The sequence below is a fragment of the Cyprinus carpio genome, chromosome B24 (assembly GCF_018340385.1).
Source record: "Cyprinus carpio isolate SPL01 chromosome B24, ASM1834038v1, whole genome shotgun sequence".
Lineage (NCBI taxonomy): Eukaryota > Metazoa > Chordata > Actinopteri > Cypriniformes > Cyprinidae > Cyprinus > Cyprinus carpio.
The window spans coordinates 15,613,682-15,639,236 of record NC_056620.1 but is presented as its reverse complement, the minus strand read 5'-3'; the positions used below and the strand labels follow the sequence as shown (position 1 = coordinate 15,639,236).

General features: G+C 38.6%; 1 protein-coding gene across 1 annotated transcript; it reads right to left on the bottom strand.

Annotated features, from left to right (window-relative positions):
• Positions 1–899: 899 nt before the first annotated feature.
• LOC109077063 (SH2 domain-containing protein 1B-like) lies at positions 900–20,455 on the bottom strand. Its single transcript, XM_019092679.2, has 5 exons — positions 20,310–20,455; positions 5,201–5,483; positions 2,530–2,593; positions 2,232–2,412; positions 900–2,051 (listed from the first exon to the last, which is right to left on the bottom strand). Exons 2-5 carry the CDS (start codon positions 5,332–5,334, stop codon positions 2,008–2,010), a joined length of 423 nt encoding a protein of 140 aa, XP_018948224.1. The 5' UTR covers positions 5,335–5,483; positions 20,310–20,455; the 3' UTR covers positions 900–2,007.
• Between the last annotated feature and the right edge of the window lie 5,100 nt (positions 20,456–25,555).

The following is a 25,555-nucleotide window of genomic DNA, read 5'->3' as shown; positions in this document are numbered from 1 at the left end:
TTGTGTGTGAATTGTAATTTAGCATAGAGTTGTGAACTGTAATTTTGTTGGATCTTTTTTGCATCTTGTGTTCATACAAGAAAACTCTGACAAGACACTTGCCAGTTCATTGTAAGCTTCTTTCGAGTTGAATTTGGGATTTTTTTTGGGTATTTTTTTTTTGTTGTTTTCACTTTTGAGAAGCGATATGGATATGTTTACTTTCTATGCCACTTAATTATTTTGCTTGCAAAATATTTTATCCACAAATGCAAGTTTATGAAAATTACCAGGCAACTAAACCTTTAAATGTATGCTCACTTTTTGGTGTTTTTGTATAATTTTTTATTTAATAATTATGTTTTGTAGTAAAGATTGTTATGTTTAAAGTTATGTGATCTGCTTATTTTATTTCTTTATTTATTCATTTATTTACTTATTTTATGTCTCTCTCTCTCTTTCTCTCGTGCGCTCTTGAATTTTAATTGTTATGTATTGTTTGGCCATTCTTGAATCACTGGCTTTTTTGCTTGTTTTTTTTTTTTACATTTATATTTCCTAAGCAAGCAAAAAATTTAAAAGACGTATTTCTACACTTCATCCTTATTTAAGTTAAACTATTAAAATAAGCATTTCCCCACGAAAATCATCCCCTGTAATCATGCCCTATAACATGTACTGTATCTTTTTTTATTATTATTATCTTCTCTCACCCCACTCCCCCCAGGCTGACCTTAATTGACATTTAATGTCAATTACAGTTACATAAAAATTGGAATAATGAGATTGATTATCCCTTGGTTAAGAGGTCAGGCTTAGCAGATGTGTTTATGCAACTGGCCCCTGCTCTTTTTAAATAAAATAAAATATCTGTTCATTTATAATGATACATGAAGCATGTGGAGAAATCAAGTTACTGATTTTTTTTTTTTAATTGATTTATTAAAGATGCCAACCAAACTTCAATTCAGATAGTAACATCAAGCTAAATCACTTGCTGTCTTTAACCACATAGAACAGCATAACGGAAACTGTTTTACTGTCCAATGTGAGCCAGTCTATTTTATTTATAATTTATAAGTTGTGGTTAAAAAAAAAAAAAAATGGTATATATATATATATATATATATATACACACGTTAAAACCTAAAGACAACCCATTCATATGGAACATAACATTTACACAGCATACATTATTATAGATTTTATTCAAAACAAAATTAGACTATTTTTATAAACTCCACATACAATATACAGATACACATTCTCTAACAAAAAAAAAAAAACATATATACAATAGAAAAATCTCTTCTTGTCGTTGAGTTATGAATAGGTCATCAAACTCAAAATACTAACCTAATATTTCTCTCCCATCCAGATTAGTATTACAATTCCAACCAACAAGGCTTTATTGGCCAATGACAAACAATGACTTTAAAAGTCTTGAGGCCACATTAAACAAATCTAAAACCAAGTTTTAGAATTTCTAGAATGTTGTCAAATAAATAAACAATATTTAATATTTTGCACTATTTTTAGGACATTAAATCAAACATGTGATATTGACCATGTGAATTCTTCTGTACATTAAATCATTTGTCCTTAAAGCAATCCCAAATACCAAGACATTCTGAAAACTATGTTAATTTTTCAAATTAATGAAAATATGAAAGCCTATTTCTGCCACAGAATAAAATAAATAAATACATAAATGAAAAGGGTAATTGCAACTTTGTTTTTTTGAGAAACAACATCTGAAATGTAAGATGAAAAGTAGCAATGACCTCTTTATTCCAAAGCAGAAACAGGCTTTCATTCAATTCGCACCATTACAGCATCAATTTATCCATTTTCCATGCACAAAAACATACCCATGCTAAAATGTGATTCAAGTAATAAGAATCCACATGCATTTCGCATATTTGAGGTGAATATGGCCAGAAAGTTCTCGGAAACTGTAATAGCACATCTATATCGTTCATATTAGCTGATCCAGTTATCCAGTCAGAAAGTCACATTGTGACTAAATCAGTCTGGCAGAACAACAACATAGTCCCCTGAGCAGTCAACATCTGAGGGAGACAAAAACAAGTGTTCACAGTTAATTTGGGTAAATAAAATATTTCGATTCTCTGTCAAAGAGAAAAAAATCAGCAAGGCTGATTCCTGCTAATTGTAATTGTCTAATAATATTTCATTGTAATGAACACTGGTAATTGCTAATGTCTTATATTGTAACAGTCGACACTCACTTTCATATTCATTTTCCTCATCACACACTAGTGGTTCTGCACATTGCAATGGCTGAGGTTGCAGCGTTTTTCTTTTCAGCGAACAGCCTAAGTGTGTTGCAAGTCCTTGATTCTTTTGCTTGTAATGATCAATAAGTTCCTTAACTGTCTTGAAAAACTTCTCCTCTACACCTGAGCTAACCTGAAACAAATTGTGTTGTGATATCAGAATGAATTTTTGATTCATTTATATCCATATATTTATTCATAACAATAATATCTGTTGGCAAACCAATGCAAATCGATTAGATTATCCTACCTGTAGAGTGAAGTATCCAGTGTGGGTTTGGAAGATCCTATAAGTATAGACCACTTTTTGTTTGCTGTAAAAATGCATAAATAAGTAAATAAATAATTAAGTGAACACAGTTCATTTACATTAAATCATAAACTTAAAAACTTGATTATATCAGACTATGACCTTGGTTTGTTTTCTAATACAAGTATCTAAACATCCTTAAATCAAGATTTACTTGAGATACAAACTAACGTCTGGTTTTCTGAGAAGCTGGACAAAATTAACTGAGTTTATAATTAAAGTAGGATATGAAGACTTGTTGGTGCTTTTTTTACTTGGTCTTAAAAAGTCTTTAAATGCCTTACTTTTACCTGCATAAAACCTGCACAACCCTGGACCGAACGTAAACACTGAAAATATACAGTACATGTTAAAAAAAAAAAAAATTCTTTTACAGCTTTTTAAAGGAAAAGATGGTTATATTCTTAGAGATCTGTATTCTCAAGATCATAAGTAACCTTCAGGAAATGTCGTGTTATGTTTGGTTAGTTTAGCTGATAAGACTTTCAGTTCTCTCTTCACAGTTTTTTTTTTTTTTTTTTTTTTAAATTAGGTGCTATTCAAAGCCAAATGAGAATTTTAAGTTTTAGTGTTGATTTTTGTCTACAGTCTACAGTTAAGACTGTTAAGATGCTGCCAACAAGAAATATCAACAAGCAAAGCTACTTCACTTTACCATCACTGATAATAAAAGTAATATGTATAAATAATATCCTAGCTTCATTATTTACTGCAACATTTCAGTCTTAGCATATATTGTCTAAAAACATTCAGAACACACTGAAATTAGAAACTGTAACGCTGGGATCGCTGATGTTCAGCTGACATACAATCGCACAGGATTCGTTCCTTAGAATGTATCGCAGGGGTCTTCTTAAAAGACATCTGAAGTACTTCACTGAACATGTGCAATTCAGAACATGAGGAAATGAACAAAATGCAATAAACAAAAATGTCTATATGACTCAATGTAACCTACTATAAGCAATTAAAAGATGCAAGCGAAATGCAAGAACAGTACACATTCTTTGCAAATGGCCAGGGATGAATTTAGTTATTCTGCATCTCCTGACTATACAGTATACTGCTCTGGGCACTTTATTTTTTTATATAGAAAATTTAGAAATTGTTGTGGGCCCCTTGAATTGCAATTTATAGTATAAATTTGAGCAGTGTACTGTACATGTTTTACTGCATAGTCTATAATATTTTTACATTTTGTCTCTAGTGTGAGACAGATCTACCAGTTCTCTTTTACTACTGATGCAGGCTGCCCATTTCCCCTTTTTATAAATGTGCACTGGCGATTGCTTCACCATTAAACTTGCCTAAAGCATCTACTTATTTTAGTAACAACTGTTCCGCTTCAGGGTCAACTACAATTTGGAGGAAGAAATATCTATTGTGTTTCTGATCCTAAATGGATTAACCACAATGAAAAACAAACAAAATATCTTGTAAAAACAGCAGTCTTAAACATTAACTCATCAAATATCACAAAAAATATATATATATATGAGAACATGTGATTTTAAACATAAGTGGTGTGGAAAAGCACTTCCGTATGATGTACTGAAGATCAAAAGCATGGCATACACAATATACTGTACATGAACAGATAAAAAAAATATGACTTTAATGCCGTGTCAGTGTCCTTGGATAAAAGCGTCTGCCAAATGTAAAGAGGGTAGTTGAGAAACTGACATAAAATTCTTTATACTTTTAAATACATGCATATTCTAAAACATGTCAGAGTGCAGACAGTTTCATGACCCTAAATGACCAAAAAAAAAAAAAAAAAATTCAAAAATTTCAAGAAAAGTCACTGGTTTCAAAACATTACCAACAACTAAAAGATTTAAATGGGTAAAACTGCGCCGCAACATAACACCAGGGCTAAAAACAGGACCAATTTAAAAAAAACTACTGGTTTATAGGATAAGAATTACAAATTCTTGTTAACAAATTACACATTCACTGCTTCATTTTCCATAAATATTCTCATTATAAAAGATTATAAAACAAATATTCAAAAATGTACAATTCACTGACTTTTAAGATATAGAAACAAAATGTATTCCAATAATTAACCTGCCCTTGGTTTTGAAAGTAACATGCCACTTTGAGTGTAATTAAGGATCATTAGTATAATATCCTTAATACAACTGAACCATTTTATTTTATCCTTTTTTTATACACAAAAATATTTATATTATATATCACTCACTACTGCTTAAACTACATGTCAGTTTATAAGGTTTTATAAGAATCCTGGCTGTTTTCAACATTGTCAGATATTAAAACATTTAAATACTAATCAATATTAATGTCAGCCTTCATTCTAAAGAGCTGCTTTCCATGTCTAAGTTTATATTTATTGACGTACTTTCTAATAGTAGCCAGCAAGACAAATAGTTTTGATAGTTTGATCAGTGTGATCCATCCTTTAGTCTTAATTCATTCATTCGTGTATATTAACAACCTATCCATCTTGTATTGGTTGGTGGCAAGGAAATTAGATGAAACTGGAGATTACACCATAAAGAACGCATTATTCCAAAATGATTCCTTGATAAAGTTATCAGTTTCTTAAAAAAACAACTACCAATGTGAATAGGTAAACAATACTCACTACACACAGAGGCAGAGAGCTCCCTGAATGGTCTCGCTTTCCCGAATGAGGTATGTTCCATCCCGTCCTTTCTTGCCGAGCAGTTCCTCACATCTCTGTTTGCTTATCGGCCCATGATACGCTGGATGATCCATGTTTCACATCGCACGTGCGAGGAGCGATGTGTCAGCGCAAGTCACTGCTGTTTGCTCAAAGGATACTTGGTGAAAGGAATCTTCCTTCATGCCCCCACTCAGAAATTATGATACACAGTGAGGATCTTTCCGTCTGAGGCTAAAAAACACTGCACATGCAAACCCACTAATGTCACACAGGAAGTTGGTTTGTGTGTGTGCGCATTTGCACACTAGTAGGCTAGTGGTCAAAGAAGTATGAACATGTCAGAATCAACAAGTAGCCTAACCATAAGATCTCGACTGAAGCTCTGTGTAATACTCTTTTAATTCAACTCAAATGAAATTTATTTTAAATTTGATCTTTGCTTTAAAAATAGTCGGGTGCCTATTTAAAACGCTCACTTGAATTTGTGTTTTTAAACAAATCGTTCTTGTGACCGCTTTGGTTATAAATGTTTTTGGTTGAAGGATGAGTGAAAATTGAAGGGAAAAAGATAAATTTGCTGAAAAAATGATAAAAATGTTAATGATGCACACTTTGGAGTCTCTCAGTCGAATGGTTCTGTCCCAAATTGAATTTAATGTGCACTTGCAGTCTTACAGACTCACAGTCCCTTACGAAAATGAACCATGGTTTTACTACAAATAAAACCAAAAACCATGGTTAATATCGTTAAACCATATTAACCCCAAATTAATAGGGATGCACCAATACCGATACTGGTATCAGTATCGGGCCCGATACTGCGCTCCTGTACTCGCACTCAGTGTTGGGAAGGTTACTTTGGAAATGTAATAGGATACAGATTACCTATTTAAAATGTAATAGTAGTGTTACTTTTCCAATTACTTTATTAAAGTAATGTAACTGATTAATTTTGATTACTTTTTGATTACTTTTCAAAATTTCTAATGAATGTTTATTTTCAACTGTTAATCATTTTCAAACATTTACACCATGCAGGGTTAACCTTACATTAGTGCTCAACACTGTCAGACTTTCACAATCCTTCATCACTTGAATTAAGGTTATCATATTTGAACATATCCACCACAAAACCAGACTTTAGTACTGCCTTTTACTTTGAGTTTGATCTGAAGTTCAATGCAGATTTAAAATCATAAGAAATAGTTTACTGATACTATTTTTGGAACCAAATATTTGCATATACAGGAAACACTGCATCTAACAATGGTTATGTGTTCATGGACTCATATATTGAGGCTGAAAACACAGCAAGCTTCAGTAGGCCTATGTGTAGTAAATGAAACCGCATGTCTGTGCCATTAATTTACACGAGGGGCGGACTGGGAAATAATTTCAAACTCATACAAACAAATTCTGAAACATGGACAAACCTATTTTTTGTATGGACCTGACATAAAAAAGGTTTAAATCTTTAGGATGGGGACATGCAAAACAATTAAAAGTTCTCTCCTGAACTGCACCTTCACTTCAATTTTTCTTTTCAGTCTCTTTATTTTGCCCTGATATCCATCTCTCTCATGACTTTAATACTCAAGATTTAACAAAACTATAATTTCTAAATTGCCTACATGTCAAAATTAGTAATTCACTACAATATCTATAGAAAAATCCTAATACTGAACATGAGTCATGTTTTTCCCTTACAAAAATTAACCATGCCTTTATTAAAGTAAAAGTACAGTTATGGGATTATTATCCTGCCATGATTCAAAACTGAAAATAAAGTTCTGAAAGGTTGAAACTAAGTGTTCGAAAGCTCAAAATCTTACAAAAAAAAGTTTTGCAAGATCGAAAAATAAGATTTGCAAGCTTGCAAAATGTAAAAAAATAAAAATATCTCTGCAAACATTATCTTGTTTTTGAGATTTCCTTCTTCAGGACTGCAACATTTTTTTTTTTTTTTACGATGTTGCGCAAAGAAATTTTTCAGATTTTAAAATTTGTCAGTGTTCTCCCACTGTATTAGTTTGTTTTCCAGGTTTGAAACCTTGTAAATGGTGATCTGAAAACTGGAGTGCGAATGTGTGAAAAAAAGTTTTGAAACTCTGAAAACAGAGTTTTGCAGGCTTGCAAAGTGGTAAAAAAAAAAAAAAAATCTCTGCAAACATAATTTTTTTTTTTTTGAGTTTTCCTAGTTCAGAAGTGCAACACTCTTTTTTTACGGTGTTGTGCAATCATTTTTTTCAGAGTTTCGAATTTGTCACTGTTCTCCCAGTGTATAGTTTGTTTTCCAGATTTGAAACCTTGTAAATAGTGATCTGAAAACTGGTGTGTGCGAACAGGTGAAAAAAAGTTTTGAAACTCTGAAAACTGAGGTTCGAAAGGGCGAAACTTATTACATTACATTACATTTGCACTCCTGCAGACTATTTTTTCAGAGCCGAGTTTACAACACCCACTTTGCGGAGATACGCCCACACAGTTGCGAGCTTGCGACTCACGTGATTTGTGGCAGCGTTGTCACGCAGCTCCGCTCTGAAACTCTGAAACTCAGACTGAGCGAAAATGAAGCTTCGCAAACTCGCAACTTAAAAAAAAGCCTGGAGGGAGGGCCTTCTGCTCTTGGCCAATGCTTTGCTGTCTGCTGACGTACAGTCCAATCACAAGTCGTATTTACTGGAAAGGTGGGAGTGACGGACTGTTCCGCCAATGACGAAAGCGCACAGGATACGCAAACAGAGGATGCACGGATCTCTGGCCACAAGGCGGTCCCGTCTAGAGCTGCAAGAAGAACCGCGTCTATGGCTGGATAGCGTACGGTCCGGTCCAAAAATAAGGCTACCGACTTGTCGCGGGAATTCACTAGCTATACAATTGCCAGTAGCCACTGAGTTTACCACTGATAGGCCGGCGGTGCATCAATATACACACTCACCTCACCATGGCCTGGAGATGTACAGTGTTGCCAACTTAGCACCTTTTGCAGACCCCTTTAGCAAGTTTTTTTTTTCTTCTTTAAAAAAGCACCTAGCGACAAATCTTTAGGGTTTGCCAAACCTTAGGCCTATTTAGTTTCTGAGACTTGCCGTTATTGCTGCGCGAGGTCTTTGCTTTCTCTCTCTGTGCGTCTGCTGTGTTCAGACGCACAGAGACGCATATGATGTTGCTTCTCTAATTTTACTTGCAAGTCTAGCCGAAATCACAGCACAGTTGTTGTTTTTTATCTTACTGTATGTGTATTTGATTTCATCAGACGACGGCTCGATTATCAGGATTTTTTGTGCAGATTAATTTTTTGGAAGGGAGAGCTGGTCACTATTTCATATTCATTGTCTGACAACAGAAACAGTAAAATATATAAATGAAAACAGTTTTTTTTTTTTTTTTTAGAATTTAGCTGCATCCAAATACAGTATGTGGGCAGAGAGAGGCAAAAAAATGTAATAATAAATAATAAATGTGCATTTTCAGAAGAAGTGAGCTGAAAGTGAGTCGTTTCGCTGCGTGAGGTGAGTGTGTATATTGATGCACCGCCGGCCTATCAGTGGTAAAAACTCAGTGGCTACTGGCAATTGTATAGTGAATTCCCGCGACACGTCGGTAGTAGCCTTATTTTTGGACCGGACCGGACGCTATCCAGCCATGGTTCTTCTTGCAGCTCTAGACGGGACCGCCTTGTGACCAGAGATCCGTGCATCCTCTGTTTGCGTATCCTGTGCGCTTTCGTCATTGGCGGAACAGTCGTCAGTCCCACCTTTCCAGTAAATACGACTTGTGATTGGACTGTACGTCAGCAGACAGCAAATCATTGGCCAAGAGCAGAAGGCCCTCCCTCCAGGCTTTTTTTTTAAGTTGCGAGTTTGCGAAGCTTCATTTTCGCTCAGTCTGAGTTTCAGAGTTTCAGAGCGGAGCTGCGTGATAACGCTGCCACTAATCACGTGAGTCGCAAGCTCGCAACTGTGTGGGCGTATCTCCGCAAAGTGGGTGTTGTAAACTCGGCTCTGAAAAAATGGTCTGCAATAGGAGTGCAAATGTAATGTAATGTAATAAGTTTCGCCCTTTCGAACCTCAGTTTTCAGAGTTTCAAAACTTTTTTTCACCTGTTCGCACACCAGTTTTCAGATCACTATTTACAAGGTTTCAAATCTGAAAAAACAAACTATACACTGGGAGAACAGTGACAAATTCGAAACTCTGAAAAAATGATTGCACAACACCGTAAAAAAAGAGTGTTGCACTTCTGAACTAGGAAAACTCAAAAACAAAATTATGTTTGCAGAGATTTTTTTTTTTTTTACCACTTTGCAAGCCTGCAAAACTCTGTTTTCAGAGTTTCAAAACTTTTTTTCACACATTCGCACTCCAGTTTTCAGATCACCATTTAAAAGGTTTCAAACCTGGAAAACAACCTAATACAGTGGGAGAACACTGACAAATTTGAAAATCTGAAAAATTCTTTGTGCAACATCGTAAAAAAAATGTTGCAGTCCTGAAGAAGGAAATCTCAAAAACAAGATAATGTTTGCAGAGATATTTTTATTTTTTTATATTTTGCAAGCTTGCAAATCTTATTTTTCGATCTTGCAAAACTTTTTTTTGTAAGATTTTGAGCTTTCGAACACTTAGTTTCAACCTTTCAGAACTTTATTTTCAGTTTTGAATCATGGCAGGATAATAATCCCATATACAGTAACCATGTTTTTTTTTTTTTTTTGGCAAATGGATTACCATTTGTATTTATTTTAAAATAAATTAATTTGTAAATTAATTTTTAATATCGAATGGCGGATTCGGAAATAATCGCTTTAGTACATTCGGCATGCAATTATACAATAATAATATCAAAATAGCGGGCCAAATCGGCTGCCAGACCACCGGGAATTGTCTCGGTTCTCCCGATGGCCCGTCCGCGCCTGATTTCCACAGACACGCAAAACGTGCAGGATTCATATATTGTATTTTTGAGGATTATTTTTTTTAGTAGTTTGTCCATATCGCGTTTTGATTCAAGTGTACTGACCTACTTTTGATTTATTCGTCCAAAACTCGCTTATTCCTCCAAAACTCGCTTGAGGCACTCGCATTTTGATTCAAGTGTACTGACCTACTTTTGATTTATTCGTCCAAAACTCGCTTGAGGCACTCGCTTGAGGCAAGTTGCTAAAAGTTGCCAAATAAATTTTTAAAAATAGCAAAACTTGTTGCTAGGTGCTTTTGTAAGAAAAAGTTGCTAGGGTGGTGTGAAAAGTTGCTAAATTCAGCAACAAACTTGCTAAGGAAACACTGAGAGAGAGAGAGAGCTTCTGTTGCATGATCTTGATTGCTGTTCGCTCCATTAACGCATGCATTTGGATTTGGAACTAAATCGTAAATATAAAACAAACAAAAATTATAGGGGCATTCACTATAAACAACATTTATTTTAAACGTCAAGCACACACGATTAAAGCAAAAGTGAAATTAGCAGACTGTGTGAAATGATCTAGACCAGGGGTTTTCAAACTGTGGGTTGTGACCCACTTGTGGGTCGCAGAATGGAGCAAGGTGGGTTCCACAGTCACTTGGCTGCAGCTAAATTTGCGTTTAAATGACACACACACTCACACAGTTCAGTCTAGGGCTGCACGATATAGCCTACCAACATTAATTACGAATTGCATCCTTAGTGTGATTTTTGAATTGCAATGAAGTCCACGATTTAAAACATGTGTTGCGTGTTTTGTAGCACGGGCGCGCACGAGTTGTAATTACAGTGAGGGTCTCAGAGCAACGTCAGTATTAAAAGGTTCAATCGGTCCGCATTATTAATGAGAAAAAACTCGCTCACTTCAATGCGCTGTATTCTGCGTGAAATTGCATATACCAGAAAATTCAAATGTTACGAAAATGTTTTCAGGCTATGTTCATTCATTTCTATCGTCTGTTTGAACTGCACTGTTTTCATTCGGGAAACGGTCTGTAAAAATCATTTCACATGTACGGGGTGAGCAGGGCATAAACGCAGAGTTAATTGTAACACTACAAAATTTAAACATTTCCACATAACAAAATGTACAAAATTTCACAATATTTCCTTGACATATCATCTCTATATAAAGAAAAAAAATGTTGATATTATCCACAGTCTACTTTAAGTACTTTTGTTAATATTGATACCTCTGTGATTATGGTATCTTTCCTTTAATTATCTGAAATGTCTGCTAGCAAATATTACGCTAGCATAGAAGCATAACATCACGTAACCACGGTTCCCTGAATAGGGAACGAGATGCTGCGGTGACGTCACCGTATGGGAACACCTTTCGTTGTGACGAATGTCTGAAGCCCTATACCATCCCGCAAATCCTATTGGCCAAATAGCGCTTGGCACCGGACTACGCATGCGTATGCATAGTATACCTGAGTGCCGCGCGCTATTTCGCTCAGATTTCATGAACTGAAGAAGAACGCTATCAAGGTATGGAACGGCCGGGACCGCAGCATCTCGTTCCCTATTCAGGGAACCGTGGTTACATATGTAACCGAGATGTTCCCTTTCATAGGTCACTTCGATGCTGCGGTGACGTCACCGTATGGGAACCCTATACCATAACGCCTGACGTACCTGATAGCTGAGATCCAAGGAAGCATCTGCTCAAGCGGAGAGAACCCGGGAGCCAAGAGCCGTCCTCACATCCAGACTGTAAAACTTGATAAAAGTGCTCGGTGAGGACCATCCTGCCGCAGCACAGATATCATCCATAGGAGATCCACTGAGAAAAGCTTGCGATGAAGCCACTGGTCTCGTGGAATGAGCTCTAACTCCTAAGGGCGAAGCAAGTCCGCGCGCCTCATAGGCTAAAGATATTGCCTCCACCAACCAATGGGACATGCGTTGCTTTGTAACAGCATGGCCTCTATTCTTGTGTCCAAAACATACAAACAGCTGGTCGGACTCACGCCATGGGGTTGTTCGATCAACATAAGTCCTCAGCGCTCTGACAGGGCAAAGACTCAGATCTCCTAACCCCGCCTCTGCAGGGGGTAAAGACCACTTGTTGAAAGTGAAAGGGGTTCGAGGCAACCTTAGGGACATAATTAGGCCTCGGTCACAGCAATACTTTCACAGACCCTGGTGCAAAGTCCATGCACGAGGGCGAAACAGAAAGAGCCTGTAAATCACCAACTCTCTTGAGGGAGGATAAAGCCACAAGAAGAACTGTCTTTAAAGTCAGGATTTTATCCGGTACAGTTTCCAAGAGCTCAAACGGATGCCCTGATAGACCTTGCAACACAATGGATAAATCCCATGAAGGAACTCGCACAGGGCGAAAAGGCCTTAGCCGTCGCGAACCCTGTATAAAACGAGAGACCAGCAGATAACGGCCCACTGAAGCACCATCTATATATACGTGGTTAGCTGAAATGGCTGCCACGTAAACTTTAAGAGTGGCTGGTGTTACTCCATCAGAGAAACGGTCTTGAAGGAACTCCAATACTGAAGCCACTGGGCAGTAAACCGGATCCATATTACGAGTTCCACACCAGGCCGTAAACAGTTTCCATTTGAAAGCATAGAAGCGTCTCATAGAAGCTGCCCTAGAATTCATTATAGTCTCGGTGGTTCCGACAGAAAGACCGGGACATATTAACTCACTCCGCTCAGAGGCCACGCCCACAGCTTCCATAGATCTGGCCTTGGGTTCCAAATCATCCCTCGTGCTTGCGATAGTAAGTCCTGTCTGAGGGGAATCTCCCACGGAGAGCCCGCTAGCAGACTGACCAGATCCGCAAACCACGGAGCCACCAACGCATGCATGACATGAGAGACTGAACGCGTGGGAGAGATAGTCTTGCTGTCATCGCGCGAGAGTCCAAGTCTATTGGCAGTAAGGTTGTTCGTTGTGTTGGAAGAAAGGTTATCCGCTGAGAGGGAATTAAAACGCTCTTCTGGAAATTTGTGCGTAAGCCCAGGCTGTTTAGATGAGTGTGCTTGAGTCTGCGATTGTGCTAACACCAGCCAATCGTCTAAGTAATTCAACGCGCGAACGCCCTGGAGCCACAACAGGGCCAGAGCTGCGTCCATGCATTTCAAAAAAGTTCGGGGAGCCAGGGCTAAGCCGAAGGGAAGAACACGGTATTAATACGCTTTGCCCTCTAAAGCGAATCTGAGGAACTTCCTGTGTCTCTTGATGATCTGAATATAAAAATATGCATCCTTCAGATCAATCGTGACAAACCAGTTGTTTGGTTGAATCTGAGACAAAATAGATTTTACCGTTAACATCTTGAATTTGCTCGTCCTGAATGCAAGATTCAAACAGCGAAAATCCAATATGGGTCGCAAACCGCCCCCTTTTTTTGGTACAACAAAATAGCGGCTGTAAAAACCTGACTCCATCTGAGAGGTACCTTTTCTATAGTCCCTTTGCTCAGCAGAGCTGACATCTCTTGCCGCAGCACCACGATTTCCTTTGGCTTCACAACCGTGGGAAGAATTCCGCGGAAAGGAGGCGGGCCTTTTCGAAACTGAATGGTGTTTCCGTGACGAATTGTGCATAACACCCATTGTGAAATGCCGGGCAAGCATTCCCACGCGGCCCGAAATAACGTCAGTGGTTTCAAGGGCTCCGCCTTCTGCAACGTTTCCATACACGTTAAAATGTCCTGGCACGAAAGGCTCGCGGCGTCCGTAAGCAGGGGAAGCGCATGCGTCAAAGTCATTGCGATTCGTTGTGTATAATCCTGAAGCGTGTCCATGGCAGGAATTGTGTGAGCTGTCATAAACAGGCCATCTTTGCCAGACCCTTGAACCGTCCCTCGAATTCTGAAGGCTGAATTGCGCAGAGTGTCTGAGGGAATGCTTGACATGGTAGCTTGATCCAATGCTGCTCGAAGCGCCCTTTGTGGAGAGACAGTCAATGTTTGAGTGTGGGGACTGCAGAGAGAGGGTTGGATGCGCCGAAATGGTCCAACAGCGCTCTCTAGTGGAGGGCACAGTCCCTGGCGAACAGCAAGAGTATCAGGAGCTGCTGTAAGGGCCCGAGGACGAGAGGCATTAGCCGTCGAGCTCAGGTCTAACCTTTTCCGCTGTCGCTGGCGAGCCGGTGGAACAACCTTAGGACCCCAATCTTTATGAGGGGGCGCCATAGGTGAAGGCTCTTCTCGTGAGGCGACCCGTTGGTGGTTAGAGGAGGTCGAGCGAGACCGCGCCAGCGCCTGACGCCATTCAGTCTCCCTGGGCCTGCGAGGAATCAGCTGGCGGAAGGCAGCTGATTGCTGTTTCGCTGCCCTAAAATTATCCACCACCGAAGTGCAAGCATCAGCCATGAAGTCCTCAGACTCCGAGGCCGCGGTGGATAAGATGTCGTCGTCATACTGTCCACAACCGAAGGAAATAGCATCGTATGCCTCCGGGGTGGGCTGTAAACACTCATTTGAAAAAACGACGGGTTCCACAAAGTTCATTTCCTGCACTCGGGTCGGGGAGAGCGAGCGACGTGGAGAGAACTCCAGTGCAGCGCTGTCCTCGTAGTCTATGTCGCACATGTCTCCCCAAGCCATCGCCTCGTGCGGTGCCTCGGTAGCCGCAGAAGTGACACGGCGGGGGTTGGACGCGGGGGCGACCTTAGAAAATACTTCTGCCCTCGAGCGCAGTACTTTAAGCCGCAGGCTATCACAATGGGGGCAAGAAGAAAGGCCACTAAGTGCTGCCTGTGTGTGATGTAAGCCCAAGCACACTACGCACCTTTCATGACTGTCTCCCTTCGTGATGAACGTACACGGTTCCTTACACTTCCGAAAACTCATCGCGTCCACAAAGAGGAGTTGAACACTGCTCGAAGAAAAACCGCTGAGAACGCGAGATGATTCCTTAGGGCACAGATGATTCGCTTTCCTGAAGGAAATGAAATCTGAGCGAAATAGCGCGCGGCACTGAGGTATACTATACATATGTGCCAAGGGCTATTTGGCCAATAGGATTGGTGGGATGGTATAGGGCTTCAGACATTCGTCACACCAAAAGGTGTTCCCATACGGTGACGTCACCGCAGCATCGAAGTGACCTATGGAAGGGAACTATAGACGGTTTCAATGGCAACAACATAAACAAACGTTAAACGTTACTGCGCATGCGCTCCATTGCGGCCCTAACTTAACTTCCGGTAGACTTCCAAATAGAATCAATAACAACAGCTAAGTAGTCCCTCTAGAGTTTTATTTTTGATAACAAGCAAAATATGTTTGCTGCGTAAATCAGACTTACAGAAAATGCAAATTCGTTCTCTGTCAGCAGGAGATGCTTTAAAGCGGGAGAAACAGAGGTTTCCCCAGTAATTGGTGTAACTTACACAAAGCAGCGCTGAGCTCACAAACGCTGCTTTATCAGGCATATAACAAGCAAGATTAAATGAAAATGACATCGAAAATTTAATAGACTAATTAAAGATAGTCTTCTTTCAGAAATACAGTGGTATAAAAACACCCGAGCCTTGTTTTGATTTTTAAATGTGCAGTACGTGCTCATGTTATTCAACGAAGCCTTTTGGAAAATTGGTCGGTTTTGATATTGTGAGCGCCACAAATAAATAAATGTATGGGAAACACATCCCACAGCACAACCATCTGGGCCCAACTTCAGTTTGTAGACGGCGCCATAGCTGATAAATAAACACAGAACAACAACTTAGAGCCAGGCACGTGCGCCTGATGAAACCGTCTATAGCATAATAGATTTGAGCTCTTATTAATGAAAGTTTGGGCTTTCACGTTTCAAAATAAAGATTCAAAGATAAAAAAAAAGTAACTAACACGCTTATAGCCTCACCAGACGCGCGTCCACGGAGCCGGTGATCATCAATAACTTGTAATATGATTATTATAAATTGGTATTCTCCGAGACGCATATGCGAAAGCTTTTCCACGTGCGAGCTTTGTATACAAACAGCCGAAAACTACATATCCTAGGGTCCACCGCAGTCATCCCCGGCGGACATGGAAGGGGTCACTCACTGCCCCCACCCTTCCCCGCTGATTACGCAGAGGTGTCAAATTCCACAGCTCTCACTGGCCCACTGCTCAGAGTGACATCTGATCTGATTAATAGCGCTTCACAACCAGCTCAGATTTATAGAACATAATTATCTTCAACCCGAGAGCGCATTTGATATAGAAAGCGCGTCTTTAGAAGAACGTGCGCCTTTTTTAACCTGGTGCGCGTCTGGACAAAACGCTTTATATCTCACCGATGGAAGCATACAGAAACGTAAAAATGGTCTTGTTTGAAATAAGAGATTCTAATCTAAAAGATAATATAGAGTATATAGATATTTGTGGCTCTTTGCGCCTGACTAAAGCGGTGCTACGAGTATAAATAAAAATTTGCTCTGAGGTGAGAAATTTCACATCGCGATTTTATTGAAGATCATTCGATCTGTAATTGTCACACAATAAAACGATCTACATCGTCGAATTTCTGAGAATGAGAGCTTTCTTGTGATATATGACTTGACTGTTTTGTGAAAAATATATAAAATACACATTCTTCGCAAAAAATTATTCGCAATTGTTAGGCGGAAATTTGTGTGTGGGACAAATATATTTCTAAGCTTAATTTCACTACTTTATGAATCATAAAACCCAAATTAATGGTATTCCTTGTAAAGAAGACACTCTAAGCTTTCAAATGAACTCATATATGGGCTGATACCATATAAGGAAGGCTTTGCAAATGAAACAAACATTTTGTATGTAGTTTTTGGACCCGGTGCCGGGTCCGCAGAGTTTAAACAAAGTGGTAGCGATCAGATAGGTAGAATCTAAACCATCTTAAAGCCTGCCCTTGAATACCTGTATAGTTTTGTAAGCGATCTATGAGTATGTCATGATCTATGATGTCGAACGCAGCACTAAGATCAAGTAAAACTAGCAATGAGATGCAGCCTTGGTCTGACAAGAAACAAGTCATTTGTAATATTACCAAGTGCAGTTTCTGTGCTATGGTGGGGCCTGAAACCCGATTGAAATTCTTATTCATATATTCATGCTATGTTAACTGAAGGTAATGTGCACACTCACTGTTTCCCTGGTGCTCATGTTCTCAATGTTTCTGTGCAGATACCCACGATCCTGATGGGCAACGAGAGCCCTGGAGTGGTCGTGCTTCATGCCAGGGTTAACGACACCAAGCTACGGCAGACTGAAGAGGGACTTCAGGAGCCTGATCGAGACGGCACACAGCACATCTCCCGCGGCGACGATCCTCGTGTCAGGACCGCTTCCAACATATCGACAAGGACCCAAAAGGTTCAGTAGACTTTTTGCTTTAAACAAATGGTTATTGTCATGGTGTAAAGAACAGAAACTGCTCTTTGTTAATTATTGGAATCTTTTCTGGGAGTGTCCTAGGCTTTTTCGTGCTGATGGCCTGCACCCCAGCAGGAACGGAACTCCTGTCAGACAGCATATCCAGAACGCAACACTCCATATGTAGTAAGCCAATTCTCAAATAGCTGCTATGATGGCTTTTATTCTACCCACTTAAATGATAGAAGTACTTGTGCTGTCCAATCAATAAAGACTGTGTCTGTTCCAGTGTTCATTTTGACAGGCATTTTTTTAGTCTTTTTTTTTTTTTTTTTTTTTTTTTTTTTTTTTTTTAAGAGATATTCTACACAAATTGACATGTGGACTGCTGTGTTTGTGTTTGAGTGCTGAGAACTGAAGAAGTGGAGCGTTTACGAGAGAGAGCACTTCTATCATTGCAATTCTTTTTCCTACCACTTCAGGTGCAGATGCCATTGTTTCAGATCGCTAGTTCACATTTTGGTATTCTATCCATCCATTGTGGCTGCCATACCGAGACGAGATATGCGAACGCCCCTTATCCGATTGCAATCCAATGACAGGGATGCACATTTTGAAGGACAAGACCATAGCCTATAGGATGTGATTTATATGTCAGGTAGACCTCATAACTTTTTTTTTTTTTTAATTTTATTTTAATTTTTTTTTTTTTTAATTCCTGGTCTTATTAATGAAGACGTGCATAAATTTCGTTAGTTTTTATTATCAGATATTAGTTTTAGCCCGTCAATGTCTCGTCTTTAGTTACAGAAAAAATGTGTTAAATATTTTTCGTCTTCGTTGATGAAATTCACACTGGTCTGTTCCCCGAATAGTGAAGTCAAAATATACATTTTAAAGCAGGCTCTAGAAAAAAGCTGAATGTGATTAAACCAGAAAAATGCAAAAAAAAACATGAACAAAAACAATTTTTAAAGTTTGGGCTAATAATCATTAGATCACTCACACCCAAAGCAGTTATTGTAAATGAAATGATCACAGATAATAGTTTTGATGTACTCTGCTTGACTGAAACCTGGCTAAAACCAACTGATTATATTGGTTTAAATGAGTCTGCTCCACCAAACTACTGTTATAAGCATGAGCCCTGTCAGATTGTTCGTGGGGGAGGTGTTGCAACAATATATAGCCTAGTGATATTCTCAACATTACTAAAAATAAAACAAAAACCGGATACAGGTTTAACTCATTCGAAAACTTCTTCTGCTTAATGTTACACTGTCAGATATGCAAAAGAAATCTATCGTATCTCTTGCTCTGGATACTGTGTATAGACTGCCAGGGCCGTATACAGATTTCCTAAGAGAATTTGCAGATTTCCTCTCAGACCTATTGGTTACTGCTGATAAAGCGCTAATTGTCGGTGATTTTAACATTCACATTGATAATACAAATGATGCATTAGGACAGTAGGCGTCTACTGACTGTTTTGGAGTCAAGCAAAACGTCACCAGGCCCACTCATGAGCTAGGTTTAATTATATCAAATGGAATTGATCTTACTGATATAGATATTGTACCTCAAAGTGGTGATGTTATTGACAATTTCCTTGTGTCGTGCATGCTGCATATTTCTGATATTAACTATATTTCCAAAATTAGCTGAAGAGGCCAAAATGAGCATTGTGAATGTAAGAGCCTCACATTACACTTATAACTATCGTTGTTAATGTTTGAATTGTATTTCAGGGCAGTTCTTGAAGACAGATAATCAAGAGATGGGACAAACTGTACAGAAGTCAGTTCCAGATCCACCCTCCACACCAGACCTCTCTCTCATATGGACTGCTGTCTACTAGCATATTGTGTTCTCTTCAGACTTCAGTGGGTGCAGATATTACTCAGGTACATGAACACTTGAATATTGCAAGAATAGGGAAAGTAAGAATTACTAAAGATTTAAGAAATGAATGTTAATTGCTTAACACATACACATACATACATATATATGGAGATCACGATTTTCTCACAATTCTGAAGAAAAAGATATTAGAAAACTAAACAAAATAACCTAATTTACTAGTGGTTCTGACAAAATGTTCATTGCCTAAAAATTTATATTAATTTGAACAAAATTAAATTAAAAAAAATAAATCAATGAAGGAGTCATTGTCCCAATTCATAAAGACTTGTTTCACTACTGGAATCTCCTGAATGAACGATTCAATGACAAACTTTTTTTTTTTTTTTAAACGGGCAGTTGTCGCCACCTGGTGGAAGAGGATAAGCGTTACAATACATAGACGCATTAAGATACTTTCGTTTTGATCGCTACTGTAGAGAATAAGTGTTTTATACCCCAAACTGTAAACTTATCCCAGTACTTGTTGCTTAATTGTCTGTAACACAGAAATATTACTGTGTGGTTGAAAAGACTGTTGCTCTTTCTGAATCAGCAGCAGCGTGAATGATGCATTAACATGTGCAGCGACAGAACGTGCTTCTCACGTGCCAATGACACTCGCGATGTGACAGTCATAAATAATAGACATAACTTAATCTTTTTTCATTCAGGAATAAGATCGTGTGGGTGTTTGAATTGATATCGCGATCTTTAAATGATTAATTGTTAAGCTCTAATGTAAACACTGCAAAATGTTTTGCAAGGATAGCATCAGGTTAACACATTGAATCTCGAGATCTCGTCACATCCATACTGGACGCAAATGAGACCGGAAGCTAGACCCATAGAATTTACAAACGGAGGCGCCCATTTTTACCTCAGGATAAAGGTGGATATCTTGCAGTCTCAGCTAATGAGTTGATGAGTTGAATCAGGTGTGATAGAGGAGGGAGACATTGGAACCACTGGCCTAGCCCCAAACCCAGCTCCTGGAGGGCCATAGCTCTGCAGAGTTTAGCTCCAACCAGCTGTAAATTACACCTGCTTGTAAGTTGGTAATCCTGAAGACCTTGATTAGCTGAATCAGGTGTGTTTGGAGCTAAACTGTGCAGATCTGTGGCCCTCCAGGAATTGAGTTTGAGACCAATGGCCTAGCCTAAAGTTGATTTCAATTTCTTTATAACAATTTTTAAGTTAAAAGTTAAGAAAACATGTGATTAGCCAGTATAGATAAGGCTAAAGGCTTTTTTTTTTTTTTTTTTTTTTTTTTTACTTGGACTGCAGATCAAAATTAAAAAAAAAAATTAATAATCTTTAAAATGAGAGAATCACTGACATAATTTAAGCTACTTTCTTTGACTGCAGAAAAAACTAAACTATTTAAATTTGCTAAGTGCCCTTAAAAGGTATGATTATGCAGTTTGAAACCATAAGGCCAGTTTATGAATTGGAGGTAAAGGTAATTTGCAAAACAAATTAATTCAGACTTTCTAACTGGTCATCACCAGTACCATGCAATCTTGTGACTTTGAACAGTTATAAAAATATTTAAGACAACACTGTATGAAGACCAAACTTTCGTCGTAGCAAGGTAATTATGACTCTGACAACGTAAATAAGTTAACCATAATACGTGACTACAATGTAAATTGACAACCAAACTAGTTATGTTGTGACAATTGGAAAAGTGAAATTCTGGATACGTTGCTACAATGAAAGTTTGGTCGTCAAATTACGTTGCAGTTACGTAACTTAGCTGGGTCTTATTTTTGTCTTTGTACCTAATATTTGTAAAAAATGACAAATGCTGTGAAAATATATCGTATCGGCAAGTAACAAAAATGAAAGTATCTGTATTGGACTCATTCTAAATAAAAAAAAAAGTGGTATTGGTACATCCCTACAAATTAACCATGGTTTTGTTACACTAACTATTTGTAGTAAAACTGTACTTGTACAAATGGTAATCAATATGCCAAAAAAACATGGTTACTACACTTATTACAATAAAAATAATTTCAAAAGGGACGGCCCAGTGTGCATGTGTCTGTTAAGTCCATGAGACTGTAGGGCAGGGCTGGCCAACTTTGGTCCTGGAGGGCAGGTGTGTTTGATTAAGGTTGGAGCTAAACTCTCCAGGACAGTTGCCCAGCCCTGCCGTAGGGTGTCCCATTCATCATTTTAGCATTCAGAAGGGAGCTCGTGAACGTCCCCTTTGCGGCCACTATGGGCACTCGATATGACTTCTGCCGAGCAGCAGACTTCTACCCAACAGTCAAAGCGGCATTATGTCACAAAAGTAAAGATTCAGAGGAAGACGATTTGGGACAGGGCCATTATTGAATTCTTGCATTGTTTCAGTCAACTCAAAGATGAATCGGCTGAGTGAATGATTCACTCTGTAGGAGAACAGGTGAGCTCTGGATGTCACCACATAATATGATGATAATAATAATAATGGCTTTACGTGAAGAAGAAAATCTTAAATATGAAAGTCTTAAATCGGAAAGTGTTGGTGGACCGATGGTTTTAGGTCAGTGGTTAATCTGCATGATATCTAAAACAACTAAAGTACCTCTGTGAGAACTTGAGATAACAGCTAGTGCCCTTTAGATGGAGGAAAAGAGATACTCATTATGAGAGGCTGACTTTTTGACTCTTTAAAACAGATTCAAGCCTACGTCATAGCGACTAGGTGATCAGTCATACTGAAACTAATCTAAAAACAACGGTCAAAAACTGGAAAACCTAACATTCTTCCTTTTATCAATACAAATGCTAGTTCTGTCTCACAGCATCAATACAAAAACTCATACACATGCAAAGCTGTTTCTGACTGGATTCCTTTGATATCAATTAAAGGATATACAAACCCGATTGGAGAATTTTTGAATATTGCCGGAGAGTGAACTGACTTTAGTTGTGGTTTTTATAAATTTTAAACTTATTTTTTATTCACAATAAAATATAGATAACATATCAGATGTTGAAAGTGAGACATTTTGAAATGTCATGCCAAATATTGGCTCATTTTGGATTTCATGAGAGCTACACATTCCAAAAAAGTTGGGACAGGTAGCAATAAGAGGCCAGAAAAATTAAATGTACATATAAGGAACAGCTGGAGGACCAATTTGCAACTTATTAGGTCAATTGGCAACATGATTGGGTATAAAAGAGCCTCTCAGAGTGGCAGTGTCTCTCAGAAGTCAAGACTGGCAGAGCATTACCAATTCCCCCAATGCTGCGGCGAAAAATAGTGGAGCAATATCAGAAAGGAGTTTGTCAGAGAAAAATATCATATCTAAACATGATCCAGAAGTGCAGGCGTTTTCTCTGGGCCAAGGCTCATTTAAAATGGACTGTGGCAAAGTGGAAAACTGTTCTGTGGTCAGACGAATCAAAATTTGAAGTTCTTTTTGGAAAACTGGGACGCCATGTCATCTGTACTAAAGAGGACAAGGACAACCCAAGTTGTTATCAGCGCTCAGTTCAGAAGCCTGCATCTCTGATAGTATGGGGTTGCATGGGCAGCTTACACATCTGGAAAGGCACCATCAATGCTGAAAGATATATCCAAGTTCTAGAACAACATATGCTCTCATCCAGACATCATCTCTTTCAGGGAAGACCTTGCATTTTCCAACATGACAATGCCAGACCACATCCTGCAACAATTACAACATCATGGCTGTGTAGAAGGATCCGGGTACTGAAATGGCCAGTCTGCAGTCCAGATCTTTCACCCATAGAAAATATTTGGCACATCATAAAGAGGAAGATGCGACAAAGAAGACCTAAGACAGTTGAGCAACTAGAAGCCTGTATTAGACAAGAATGGGACAACATTCCTATTCCTAAACTTGAGCAACTTGTCTCCTCAGTCCCCAGACGTTTGCAGACTGTTATAAAAAAAAGAGGGGATGCCACACAGTGGTGAACATGGCCTTGTCCCAACTTTTTTGAGATGTGTTGATGCCATGAAATTTAAAATCAACTTCATTTTCCCTTAAAATGATACATTTTCTCAGTTTAAACATTTGATATGTCATCTATGTTGTATTATTTTTTGGATTTAAATTTAATTTTATTTATTTTGCAGACGCTTTTATCCAAAGCGACTTACAAATGAGAACAGTAGAAACAATCAGATCAACGAGAGAACAACAACGGTATACAAGTGCTATGACAAGTCTCAGTTAGTCTAATACAGAACACGTAGCCAGGGTTTTTTTTTTTTTTTTTTTTTTTGAATATGATAGACAAGAAAAAGAAAAGGTAAGTACTAGTATTAGTTGGGTTAAGTGCAGGCAAAAAAGATGAGTCTTTAGATGTTTTTTAAAAATGAGTAAAGACTCAGCTGTTCGAATTGAGATCGGGAGGTCATTCCACCAGCTGGGGCGCAGTCCAGGAAAAAGTCCGTGAGAGTGATTTTGAACCTCTTTGGGATGGCACCACAAGACGTCGTTCACTTGCAGAGCGCAAACTTCTGGAGGGCGCATAAGACTGAACTAGTGAGTTTAGGTATGTTGGCGCCGTGCCAGTGGTCGTCTTGTAGGCAAGCATCAGTACCTTGAATTTGATGCGAGCGGCTACTGGTAGCCAGTGTAACCTGATGAGGAGAGGAGTCACATGAGCTGTTTTTGGCTCATTGAAGACAACCCTCGCTGCTGCATTCTGGATCAGTTGTAGAGGCTTGATAGTACATGCAGGAAGGCCCGCCAGAAGAGCATTACAATAGTCCAGTCTGGAGAGAACAAGAGCTTGGACAAGAAGTTGGGTGGCTTGCTCTGACAGGAAGGGTCTAATCTTCCTAATGTTGTATAAAGGCAAATCTGCAGGACCGGGTCGTTGTAGCAATATGGTCTGTGAAGCTTAACTGATGATCCATCACAACTCCTAGGTTTCTGGCTGTCCTGGAAGGAGTTATGGTTGACGAACCCAGCTGTATAGAGAAGTTGTGATGAAACGATGGGTTAGCTGGAACCACCAGCATTATTCTGAATAAAATATTGAAATTTGGAACTTCCACATCATTGCATTCTGTTTTTATTCACAATTTGTAGTGTCCCAACTTTTTTGGAATAAGGTTTGTATTTGTTGTCAAAGAAATGTGTGTATCTGATCTGTATTTGCATCAGCACTATAAATGAGATATGGAAATAATTGGATTTTTCTGTGTTTACTTTTTACTGTAATACCAAACTTGAAGTTATGATTGTTTTGTTACCAATCTATTGTGTCCAGTGTTATTTTAGTATCATTGAGATACTATTATTTTCGGGTGTTATTTTGGTTTATTTTGGTTGATATTATTGATTTTGTTTGTAATTATTTTGGGTTTTTGTCATAATATATATTTTTTTTTTTTTTTTGTTCTTTAGATTTTCTTTTGCGTTCTCGCGCAAAGATATTTGCGTTCTATTGCAAAATTTTGCATTCTCTCTCAAAATTATTTGCGTTCCCTCGCAAAACATTTGCGTTCTCTCGCAAAACCAAGTGAGCTCGGACAAAACACTTCCTGTTTACTTTACAGCTTGTAGTGGTTCATACAGCTCCATACATTCACAGTGGAGCGGTTCATAGAAGTTTTGTTTTGAACTTGGAGAAATAGTCAGTGCATGCTTATTACGGCACGGTTTTGGGACATACTAAAACGCTTAATGTAAAACACTGTGTGAGAGCCGTGGGAACGGAGCGAGGCCGGTGGAGCACCTGCGCCATTCACCGGTAACGAGTCCCGCGAAGGAGAACTGAAGGATGGACTGATGACAGTGTTGGGACGATAGAGGACTAGGCTCGGACTTTATTTTGTGTTTTTGTTCTGTTTGTGTGCGACACTCGTCCACGAGTAGGGGCTGTCGCGGTCTTTTACGTATATTTTATTATTAAAGTTTTGTTTGAATGTTCGCCGGTTCCCGCCTCATTCTTCCCGTGATTATAACGTTTGTTACACACTGGATGACTAAATTCAGTACACGGATTACACACCATATTATTAAAGTAGACAGACAAGCAGAATAGCCCAGAATATGAACGTAACCTGGTAAACTGCACTTTAAGCGAAGGCTATCCCTCATATAAAGAAAGAGTTTTATTTTAAACTTGGACTCAAGTTCAAAT

Coding starts and splice junctions, on each gene's coding strand:
- LOC109077063 (XM_019092679.2), bottom strand. CDS start 5,334: ATGGATCATCCAGCGTATCATGGGCCGATAAGCAAACAGAGATGTGAG. Junction 2,413..2,529: donor CTGGATACTTCACTCTACAG/GTAGGATAATCT, acceptor AATTTGTTTCAG/GTTAGCTCAGGTGTAGAGGA. Junction 2,052..2,231: donor TGAGGAAAATGAATATGAAA/GTGAGTGTCGAC, acceptor TGTCTCCCTCAG/ATGTTGACTGCTCAGGGGAC.